Source organism: Geotrypetes seraphini, chromosome 2 (assembly GCF_902459505.1).
Source record: "Geotrypetes seraphini chromosome 2, aGeoSer1.1, whole genome shotgun sequence".
In the NCBI taxonomy this organism is placed as follows: Eukaryota; Metazoa; Chordata; class Amphibia; order Gymnophiona; family Dermophiidae; genus Geotrypetes; species Geotrypetes seraphini.
In genome coordinates this window covers 12,507,549-12,519,647 of record NC_047085.1, presented here as the reverse complement: position 1 = coordinate 12,519,647, position 12,099 = coordinate 12,507,549, and the positions used below count along the sequence as shown (strand labels likewise).

Sequence of the window (12,099 nt, the reverse complement as noted above, 5' to 3'; positions counted from 1 at the left end):
TTTTACTTGTTATTTGAATGTTATTTGACTGTTTTGTTTAGCACAGTAAAAAATTAAAAAAATAAATCCTGTTTTAGCCCAGCCTCTTGTTTCCAACAGTGGCCAATCCAGGTCATCCCCAATATATGCTCTCTGCAAATGGTGTGCACTCTTCACAGGGAGCGCATATTCTTCATGGTGCATAAAAGAAGCCAAAATGTATACAAATTTCAAGTTTATTTAGCTTTGATATACTGCGTTAATTACCAAAGAGGTTTACATTGTACAAAATTTAAAATATAAGTAAAAATGGGGTAGTAAAAAGACAGACTGCATGGTATTAAAGACAAAACACGCTAAAAGGGGAAAATGGTTGGGACACATTGCATAAAAATAAAGGGGCATGGGGAAAAGAAGAGGGAGAAATGGAATGTCTGATATGTGGCCATTGCCTGAGTCTCATGAGCAATTAAACCTAGGTATAGATCTTTAAAGAGAAAGGTTTTGAGGCTAGATTTGGAGTTGTTGCAGTTAGTTTCTTGCCTTGCTACAATCCCTCATGCCATGCTTTCCACACAATGTTTAACGTTCCATGTGTGCATGACACACATAGCACGGAGCTCTGGCCCAAGCCCCGATCCCCCTTCATCCCCAAACTTCGACTCCCTACCCCCCCTTGGCTTCTCTCGCGCTCACAACAGTAGCTGGACTGACCTACCCCCCCTTGGCTTCGCTCATGTTCCCTTTCGGCCCAAGCCCCGATCCCCCTTCATCCCCAGACTTCGTCTCCCTACCCCCCCCTTGGCTTCTCTCGCGCTCACAACAGTAGCTGGACTGACCTACCCCCCCTAGGCTTCGCTCGCGCACAGCTCTCGCGGGACGCTGTCTCGCTTTGGCCAGGTGCTCCTGCTTGGATAATCACTGGCGTGTATGGGGGGAGGGGAAAGTAGCCGTGTTCAGCACACACATCCCACCCTTCTCTAATACAGCTGTCTAATGCTGCAGTTGATTGCATCTCTCCAGAAGCCTCGATCCCCCCTTGGCTTCTCTCGCGCTCACAACAGTAGCTGGACTGATTTGCGCTCCGAGGTAAGGATTTTCGCTCCGAGACGGGGGCGAAATGTGTGGGGGCGAAATGTGGGGGCGAAATGTGGGGGGGCGAAATGTGGGGGCGAAATGTGGGGGGGCGAAATGTGTGGGGGCGAAACATCCGGGGGGCGAAATGTGTGGGGGCGAAATGTGTGGGGGCGAAACATCCGGGGGGCGAAATGTGCAGGGGCGAAATGTGGGGGGCGAAATGTGGGGGGCGAAATGTGGGGGGCGAAACTTCCGTGAACCGTATGTAACACACATCTGTTCCCATCAAAAAATAAAAAATATGGAAGACCTTTCAGTAATCTCCATCCCTTAGCAGCCATCATTCAATTTAAAGGATACCTTAACGATGAAGCATCGATTGGTTGGCTTGTTTTAATATTTTAATACTAATGAGATCATTTGCATGGCAGAGTCAGCCGATATACAAATGCACAGAAAACCACACGGTGAGCAATTACGTACATCGGGTTGACAAATTAGGTCATTGCTAAACCAGTTCAAACTGGTTTAGCGATGATCATTCGACCATTGGAGAGTTTAGTGCATCCAGGCCTCTGTGGCATAAAAACAGCAATAAACACTAATTATTTTGTACCCTCAAAAAATCTCTAATAACCTTGATATTAAACATATACAGTACATTTACAGATTATAAACACTAATGAATAAAAGCCCTACTTATAACCTGTTAATCTAAAAAAGTCCCAACTAGGGCAGCTCCACTGCCATCGGGAGCTGCTCTGATACTGCCACACACTGGAAGGAACAAGAGTCGGACCAGCATGGGAAACTTGCTCTGCCCCGACTTCCCTACCAGCTACTCATTAACCAGGGAATTCTTCAGGTACATGGGATCTCTTAGAGAGAGGAAGAGATAATGGTTACTGTGGATGGGCAGACTGGATGGGCCATTTGGCCTTTATCTACTTCATATGGTGTGGTGGCATGGGATAAACCACAGTTAGTCCTAGGCAAATCCCTGTCCACTACACACAATCACTAGATCCAACACATATCTTGAACTCCCACCAGCATTCAGAACCATAACAGACTGTCAAGAAACCATTGCAAAACCAGTGAAATAAAACTACACACTCCAGACACAGAAAGGCAGAACCTTATCCACTCTGCAACGTTCATCAGGTTACCAGGCAACCAACTACCTCTCCATCCCATGTGCATACGTCAATATAGGATCTGTCAGGAGCAAAGCCAATTTCATTGGGAACTAGCTCACAGAGGAAAAATTAGGCTACTTATTCCTAACAAAAACATGGCTACCCACTCATTAGAGACCTCTGCCCCCAAGCTACAAAATAATACTGTTATGTAGGAAGAACAAAAGAGAAGGTGGCCTTGCACTCATAGTGAAAAAATTCCTCGAGTCCAATATACAAGAGTTCAATCAAAATCTTATTGTGTCAACTGTCCAGCCCAACTCCAGCAGACCCCTTCGCATGCATCCTCTTCTATGTGACACCCAAAAGCTGTCCCAACGTAAGGGACACATTCTATGACTGTGTTCAAAAACTCACTCTCCCCAAACTGCTAGGGGACCTAAATATCCAATTAGAAGCAAAAGACGACAAAATGGTCATAGACTACTCACCTTTTTACAGGACCTAGACTATACATGGTCCCCCATCACCTCCACACACATAAAAAGCCACCACCTAGACCTAGTTGCCACCTTGACTAAGGACCTCATGTTCCCCTCAAAATCCTCCACAGAAAGCAAATGACAGCAGTCTCTCTGATCAGACCATCACACATACAAGTTCAAGCTGAACTTGCAACTAACAAGAAACAACAAGGCTCACCCCCAACTACAATCCTAACCAGAGGCCCAATAGATAAGTCAACCTTCTGGGCCAGTTAAGGAACCAACTTTGCAGAACATCCTGCAGAAGACTTCTATACCTACTGGGATTCATTCCTTCAGTAATAACACACTAAATCGTATCGCATCAAAATGACTGAAAGTCCAACATCAGAGGAAGTCTGACAAATGGCTTGATAAGAATTGCAAATACTGAAGCGACAAGTAAGACACCTGGAGCGTGCCTGGAATAAGACTAGAGGAGACGATGCCAAACTGAAATGGCAAGAGAAATCAAGAGCATACAAACTGAAAGAAAAATGAAAAGACTACTATTCCACTCTAATAAACCAGCACGGACTTGACACAAAAGAGCTATTCAGACTAGTCACTAACCTGAAGGATACCACCCTTCTAACACGCGCTTCCCATGACTCCACTCCCACCCCAGATGCACTCATTCACTACTTTCATTCAAAAATACAAGCCAGAAGAGATTCTAATGCTACAAAATCCCCCCTCTTCATAAAACTTATGGAGGGGATAATTCAAATTCAGCTAATGAACCACCTAGAACAATTTCAGCCACTCCACAATTCCCTATCAGGCTTCAGACCATCATTCAGCATGGAGATGGTAATTGCCTCCCTCTTCAATGATCTATAGTCTATTGAGCAAGGGACAAAACACACTCGTACGTCAACTAGATCTCAGCAGTGCCTTCGACCTAGTGGATCATGACAGCATAGTTACTGTATATAATTGAATATAAGTCGATCCGAATATACATCGAGACCCCCGTTTTCCCCCCAAAAAGGAGGAAAAATGGTTTACTCTAATATAAGTCGGGGGCTTAATATTCAAGCGCCATGCCCTACCAGGATCTGCACCCAGTGTCCCCTCTGTCACACCCTCCCCTGCAAGATTCTGCACTCAGCCCCCTCCCTGCCAAGTTCTGCACCCAGTCCCCTTCCCTCCCTGCCCTGCACTCAGTCCCATTCCCTGCCAGGCTCTGAATACTGTCCCCCCTCCCTGCCAGGCTCTGAACACTGTCCCACCTTCCTTCCCTGTACCCTCTGCCCCCTAAAAAGAGCCAACCTCATCACAATGGCTTGATTGTCCCGTATTCCCCTCTGCCCTCTAACCCAGCCAGCAGACTAACCATTCCCCTTAACATAAACCACTTAGTGGTAGGCCGGGACAGGAGGGAAGCCCTCCCATCTCCTGCCCCTGCCAACACTAGCAATTACCGCCCTCCCTCTCATACCTGTGTGTTCCCTGGCGGTCCAGTGTGTATCCCGCGCTGAAGTCCTCAAGAAGATTGTCAAGGTAAGCAGCTAGCGGCGCACCCAGGCCGGCACAAAGCAGCGAGCTTTTCCATGCTGCTGGCCAGCCCTGCACCACTCCTTGATAGGCTGCTGCAAGAACCGCGAATTCAACGAAAACTTGCGGCAGCCTATCAAGGAGCGGTGCAGGGCCGGCCGTCAGCATGGAAAACTTGCTGCTGCGTGCTGGCCTGGGTGCGCCGCTGGCTGCTTACCTTGACAATCTTCTTGAGGATTTCAGCGCGAGATACACACTGGACCACCAGGGAACACACAGGTACGCGAGGGAAGGAAGGAGGGAGGGTGGTAATTGTTAGTGTCAGCCAGGGCAGGAGACGGAGGGATCCCTCCTGTCCCGGCCTAAGGCAGGCCTGCAGGAAGTCCGGGAGGGTTTCGGGTGGTCACTGGGGGTTGACCCGAATATAAACCGGAACCCCCATTTTGGGCCAGTTTTTTGGCCCAAAAATCCTGGTTTATATTTGAGTATATACGGTATTTACCATAACAGGTGTTATCCGGGGATAGCAGGCAGATATTCTCACATGTGGGTGACGTCATCCACGGAGCCCGGAACAGACAGTGTTAAAGTGTCACTTTAAGGCTTTCACGACGCTTCGAGACTGCCCACACCGTACACACACCTTCCCACCCAACGTCGGCTCGCAGTTCCTCAGTTCCATAAACAGGCTAAGAGACAAAAAGCCAAACCGGTGAGGTGGGAGGGATGTGAGAATATCTGCCTGCTGTCCCCGGATAACACCTGTTACAGTAAGTAATTGTGCTTTATCCTAGAATAAGCAGCATAAAATCTGTTTTATTCCTTGGAATATTGCTAGGTACTGGCTTTGGCCACTGTTGGAAAAAGGACAGTAAGCTTGATGGACCTTTGGTCTGTCCCAGTATGGCAACTGTTATATTCTTATGTTCCAAGATAAAGCAAAAGTTGGTTGAGGGTGCCATGGACCCTTGGGCCAGCCCTGAAACTTATTCTGTATTATCTGACTTTTCAATTTAATTATCAAACAACCTGTTGCACCAATTTACATCAGATAATTGAGGCTAATGTATATTCACTGCAGCCATACAGAATGTTTAATATACCAACACATCTTTTAAAAAATGGTTTGTGGGACTCAGCGTTACAAGCTGAACTTCCCATCCTCACTACATGCCCAGAGGAAAAAGATATTTGAGTCCACTTTTTAATTTCAAGGCCCCAAAGTGTGGAGTAACCTACCCTTATCACTACGTCAGATTGCTGATTACTACAACTTCAGAAAAATGTTAAAGACCCATCTCTTCTCTATGTGATTTGCATGTTGCATATCCACTCTTGCCTCCTAAATACCTATAGTAACCCATTAACCAGTCTTCCATTTAATTGTAAACCAGGATGAATCCTAGCTGAAAATCTGCAGGATATAAGAAACTATCATATGAACTAATAAAAACAGCTACTGTATGCTGTTCTGCAAGCTCCATATTCTGATGGTCCCATTATATTACAGTATTTTAATATTATTGATTTCGTTAAAATTTTATTGTAATTTTTTTTGTTTTGTTTTAGATTGAGTTTTATTGTATATATTTTGATAGATAAATTGTGATGTATTGTATTTGAAGTATGTAGCTTTTTTTGTAAACCACTTAATACTTTGATATAAGCAGTATATCAATAAAATAAATCCAATCTGATTATATGTAACATTTAAATTTAAATATTTAGTTAATACCATACCATAGTTTCTTATATCCCACAATTTTCAACTAGGATTCAATGCAGTTTACAATTAAGATAATGAGTAATCTTTGGGTTACATTAGGATTACAGAAGACATAAGCGGAGAGACAACTTGTGAATCATGCATCTGATATAGAAGAGTAGGCTATTCTACACTTTAGGGCAGGGGTGTCCAATGTCGGTCCTCGAGGGCCGCAGTCCAGTCGGGTTTTCAGGATTTCCCCAGTGAATATGCATGAGATCTATTAGCATACAATGAAAGCAGTGCATGCAAATAGACCTCATGTATATTCATTTAGGGCCTTGCAACATACATGTTTTATAAGATATGAGTACTTTTTTTTTTTGGGGGGGGGTCCCTCTATCTTATTTCTTTGCTCCCTTGCATTGGGGTGGGCTGGGATTGGTGGTTGAAATTGTAAATTGATTGAGCTTGCTATTTACTGGTTTTGATACTCATTTTTGATTTGCTGGTTGACGTGTTGGCTGTGTTTGTTCTCTGTTGCTCAATAAATATGATTTAAACATAAGATATGAGTATTGCAGCTCCACCCAAGACAATAAGTACAAATTTACACACGTGGAGGGGCATACTTAAATAAAACGTCTAAGTCCCCTTTAGGCCTAAGGCCTTAAACGTTTAAAGTAGAAGCAGAGAAAATGTCCATTATCAAAAAAAATGTCCAAAAGGACATTTTTTGATAATGGCCTGCCTCTACGTTCAGCTGTTTAAACGCCCAGACCATCACTACGTGTAAACTTATACCATATAATCAACCTAAAAAAAGCCTAAGCCCCAAACGTCCAAAACAAGGGCTTTTAGGTGAAGGAGGAGCCAATCCTTCGCCTAAAAGCTGGATTCTGTAACAGGTGTCTGTCAAAAACAACACCGGTTACAGAATCCACCCTCCCTACAACGATCCGGGCAGGAGGGAGCCCAAGCCCTCCTGCCCTGTCAAACCGCGACCCCCCCCCCTCGACGATATCAGGGCAGGAGGGAGCCCATGCACTCCTGCCCAGCGGCACCCCGACTCTCCGATTACGTTTGCAGCAGGAGAGAGCCCAAGCCCTCCTGCCCCGTGATCCTCAACCCCCCCCCCCCCCTGGCAGAGTCCAATTGGGCCAGGAGGGAGCCCAAGCCCTTCTGGCCCGGCGACCTCCAACCCCCCTACCCCCACACACGATTCGGCCAGGAGGGAGCCCAAGCCCTCCTGGCCCGGGGACATCCTCTAACCCCCCACCCCCCACTAAAATACAGGCAGGAGGAATCCCAGGCCCTCCTGCCCACGACGCACCCCCCATGACTGCCCCCCGAATCCCTGATCGGCCCCCCACTGACCCGCAACCCCCCCCACCCACCCCCGTACCTTGCAATCGTTGGCCAGATGGACGGGTGCCAAGCCCGCCCATCCGGCAGGCCAGCCAATCCAGGAATGGGGCCGGATTGGCCCAGGCAGCTCAAACCCCACCCACAGGTGAGGCCTGAGGCGCCTGGACCAACCAGAATAGGCCCAGGAGCCTTAGGCTCCTCCCATGGGCAGGGCCTTGGGCCAGGTCCATGTGCCTAACGCTCCGCCCACAGGAGGAGCCTAAGGCTCCTGGGCCTATTCTGGTTAGCCCAGGCACCTCAGGCCCCCACCTGTGGGCAGGGTTTGAGCCGCCTGGGCCAATCCGGCCCACTCCTGGATTGGCTGGCCTGCCGGACGGGCGGGCTTGGCACCCGTCCAATGATTGCAAGGTACGGGGGGTGGAATTGGGGTGTGGGGGTCGCAGGTCAGTGGGGGGGGAAGAGCGAGGGTACGGGGAGCGGTCATGGGTGGGGAGTGCGTTGAGGGCAGGAGGACCTGGGATCTCTCCTGCCCTTATTTTAGTGGGGGGTGGGGATTAGAGGGTATCCCCAGGCCAGGAGGGCTTGGGCTCCCTCCTGGCCGAATCATGGGGGTGGGGAGGGGGGTTGGAGGTCGCCGAGCCAGGAGGGCTTGGGCTCCCTCCTGGCCCCATCGGACTTGGCGGGGGGTGGGGGGAGGGTTGAGGATTGCGGCCTTGGGCTCCCTCCTGCCCCAAACGTAATCGGGGAGTTGGGGGTGCCGTGGGGCAAGAGGGCTTGGGCTCTCTCCTGCCCCGAACATAATCAGGTAGTCAGGGATGCCGCAGGGCAGGAGGGCTTGGGCTCCCTCCTGCCCTGATCGTTGTCGGGGGGGGGGAAGAGTGGATCACGGCAGGGGAGATGAGCCATCTCTCCTGCTGTGATCATTGCTGTAAGGGGGTAGGCAGGTTGCTGGGGCCGCTGAGCTGATCGCAGCAGCCACGATCAGCTCAGCGGCCCCTTTTTGGCACTTATACCTGCTGTACACCTAGGTCTAGGTCAGCCCACCTTCGCCCGCCCTTTCCCCTCCTCTAAAAACGCCTCTTTTTTCTCTGTGCGTTTAGAGGCAGGGGAAAAGGCCTAAGCTGGTTTTAGATACGTCTAAATCAGTGGTCTCAAACTCAAACCGTTTGCAGGGCCACATTTTGGATTAGTAGGTACTTGGAGGGCCTCAGAAAAAAATAGTTAATGTCTTATTAAAGAAATGACAATTTTGCATGAGGAAAAACTCTTTATAGTTTATAAATCTTTCCTTTAGCTAAGTCTTAATAATAATATTATAATTTATAGCTAAAGAGACATATGATGAAAAAATTGTTTCATTTTACTTTTGTTATTATGATAAAACATACTGAGGGCCTCAAAATAGGACCTGGCGGGCTGCATGTGGCCCTCGAACCGCAGGTTTGAGACCACTGGTCTAAATCCAGCTTTGATTATGGGTACGATCATGGACGATCAGGCTTTTTGATTGTCCAAGTACCCATTTAGGCCACTTTTTAGACTTTTTTTTATTTTTTATTTTGAGCCCTATACTGTACATGTGTAAAACAAGCCATACACATGGAAATAATTTTATATCACCCCCGGCAGGGAGAGGATGGGAAGTAGAAGCTTTGCACATTCTGTTACCCTAAAATCTAGAGTTATCATATGGATCCAGAAAAAAAGAGTAATTTATTATGGTATAAATATGTAGAATATGTAGTTATAGGGTAAACATAGTAATCTAATATACATCGTATTTGGTATAAATACATAAGATAAATGTAGCTCCTTAAATCGTAGCTCATTTATTATAACATCATAGCTCATGCATAAATAGCACCATTACTGAATCTCATGTAACATCATTTACTCAGGCATTGTAACACCATTACTGAAGCTCATGCAGTGCCGTAGCGAGGGTGAGACACACCCCATCCGTTCCTTCCCTTCCCCCATACCTCTGTAACATTCCCAACAAGAGCATCAACCCCCAACCTGCTGCTTGCGCCAGCTCTTCCTCGGATGTCACTTCCTAGGCATGGGTCCAGGAAGTGATGTCAGAGAAAAAGCAGATGCTGGCACGAGCAGCAGATTGGGGGCTGCTGCTCACGCCGAGCATGTTAAAGAGGTATGGAGGAAGGTGGTAGGGGGCAGAGAGTGGTGGTAGGGGGCAGAGAGGGCGGGTGCTGGCAAGGCGCCCCTCCCCCACTTACTATGCCACTGCACTCATGTATCACACCACCATAACGGAAAGTAACGTAAACTGCTCTGAATTGACTACACCAGTGGTCTCAAACTTGTGGTACTATTTTGAGGCCCTCGGTATTATAAAGAATGATTCTTTGTGGAAAACTTGTGCCTTAAGTGTCCGGCGGTCGCTTTGGAACGTTGCCCGCCTTACTGCTGTAACCTCACGCAAGCGCTTTCCTGCGTCTGTAAACTAAACTAAAGTTTGTATACCGCATCCTCTCCATAAAGATAGAGCTCGGCACGATTTACAGGAACTTTAAAATAAGGAAGGGAAAATATAAGAATTAGTGATTATAAAAAGGGTAGAGTGGAGAGGACAATCGCGTACAGAGGCAGGAAAGCGCTGTGTGAGGTTGTAGCAGTGAGGCGGGCAACGTTCCAGAACGTAAGGTAACCACCGGAGGCAGTGAAGCTTGTGCATGTGTCCGGTGCTGGAGGAGGCGAGAGTTGAAGACGGTTGCGGATGCTGACCACTTAAGGCACAAGTTTTGCATAAAGAATCCTTCTATATAATATCGAAGGCCTCAAAATATAATTGGTCCAAAATCTTGTCTCTTGCAGTTGATACCTTTTCACTTTCTGCTTGTTGCGCTGCTTTCAGCTGTGTACAGTGCTCCCCTGCGAATTCGCGGTTCTGGTCATTCGCAGTATTTTCCAACTGCAAACCTCCAACCAGGAGAGGACAGCTGGAGAGGCAGGAGAGGGTAGCTGGATGCTCCAACTGCCGCTTCCTGTACTAAAGTTGGGCCTCACCAATCAGCAGCTGCTTTGACATGCTGCTCCTGATTGTTAAGGCCCGACTTTAGTACAGGAAGAGGCGGTTGGAGCATACTGCGAGTGATTTCTTTCACTCACCAGCGCTCCGGCTGCCCTCTCCAGTCTCCCCCACGAAAAACCATATTTGCGGTTTTTCAAGATTTGCGGAGGTTCCTGGAATGAAACCACCACGAATATCGGGGGAGTACTGTATAGCTGAAATTATCAGAAGCAATTAAGGAAAGATTTACAAACTATAACCGTTATAGTTTATAAATCTTTCCTTAATTGCTTCTGATAATTTCAGATAATCCACATTTTGGATTTGTAGGTACTTGGAGGGCTGTAGAAAAAAAAGTTAATGCCTTCTTACCTCATTTCTTTAATAAGACATGAACTATTTTTTTCTGTGGCCCTCCAAGTACCTACAAATCCAAAATGTGGTCCTGCAGAGGGTTTGCGTTTGAGACCGCTGGACAACACAGTAGAGAATGACACGGTGGATTTTACCCGCGGCTAGCCGCGGGTAACCCGCCAAAACGGTGGAGGAGGGAAAGGGGCTCACTGCAGGTATGGGGACAAGGCCATCCACCCGCCCCGTGGAGCGGTGAATGGCCTTGTCACCGCAGTTAAGGGAGGGAACGCGCGTGGCTCCCTCTTTCCTACCTACTCACCCACCCGAATCTATCTATCTCCCTCCCCCCCTCCCCCGTTACCTTTGCGGTGTGTTTTAAGGTTTCAGACTTGCTGAAAGCCGCTGGAGCATACGTGCAGTCACATGTGTGTGTAGGCAGAAGCTTCTCCTCTGACACAACTTCCGGTTGCGTCAGAGGAAAAGCTTCTGCCCACACGCACACGACTCGGCTTGTAACAAGTCTGAAACCTTAAAACGTGCCGAGAAAGTAAGGGGGAGGAAGAGAAATGCAGGGACCCCGCGAAGGGTGCCAAAGGGCAGTAAGGTGGTGAGAGAGAAGGGTAGATGCTGTGGGGACGGGGTGGCGAAGGGGACAGATTTTTTTCCCCGTGTCATTCTCTACTACACAGTCATTAGTGGCAATAACCTTCAAGTAAAAGCCGGATCCGGATCCGTCCTTCAATGGCTCTAAAAGCCGGATCCCGACCCGTCCGTCTGGTTTCCTGGAGCCATACGGTAACGCCGGGGAAGTCTGATCAAGCCGTCCGCCCCGCAAACGTCACAGAGCGAAGCCACGCCCTGGCCCACCTGATAACACCATCCCTTCCAGGATCGCGCAGGCCATCTTCCCGGCCCCTATGAAGCCCACCCGCAGCGGCCGGCCCAGACTCTCCATGCCGCCTCTACCAGCGCGTCACTATCGGACGCCCGTCGGCGCGCGAGCGAAGGCAGCCGCACGCCTTCTTGCGTCATCAACGGCTGCGCGTGGCACGAGCACCCGGGGGGTGTGGGGGCGCAAAGCCGGTCTCTGCTCTGGAGGCGCGAGCGCGGAGGTCGGGAGGAAAGCGAGCAGCGTGACGCCGCGTGACGAGCGAGGGGGGCGGGGGTTAGCGCATAATACAGCCGCGCCGCGTGACGAGCGGCACAGGTGGCACGCGCGTGCGCAGAGCCCGTCCCCCCCCAACGGTCACCCGCTTGCCCTATTTTCAGCAAACTTCGTTTGTACTCCGCTAAATGTCATTTCAAACACATTGAATGATTAGGAGTGTATAATTTAGATTGCCGGTTCGTAATATATTGCTAATTCAAATTAATTACCAGCTTTTTTTATTTCATTTGGTCAAAAAAAAAATTTTTCTCACT

General features: G+C 48.4%; 1 protein-coding gene across 3 annotated transcripts in view; it reads right to left on the bottom strand.

The window, feature by feature from the left end:
* PYCR3 (pyrroline-5-carboxylate reductase 3) overlaps window positions 1–11,839 on the bottom strand; it is a 95,510-nt gene extending 83,671 nt beyond the window's left edge. The window contains exon 1 of one of the 3 annotated variants that reach the window (XM_033933417.1): window positions 11,545–11,839. In XM_033933417.1, coding sequence (XP_033789308.1) covers window positions 11,545–11,632 — 88 coding nt within the window. In that variant the 5' untranslated portion in view covers window positions 11,633–11,839. The remainder of the gene's footprint in view (window positions 1–11,544) is intronic. The other 2 variants (XM_033933420.1, XM_033933418.1) reach the window with 2 other exon arrangements.
* Between the last annotated feature and the right edge of the window lie 260 nt (window positions 11,840–12,099).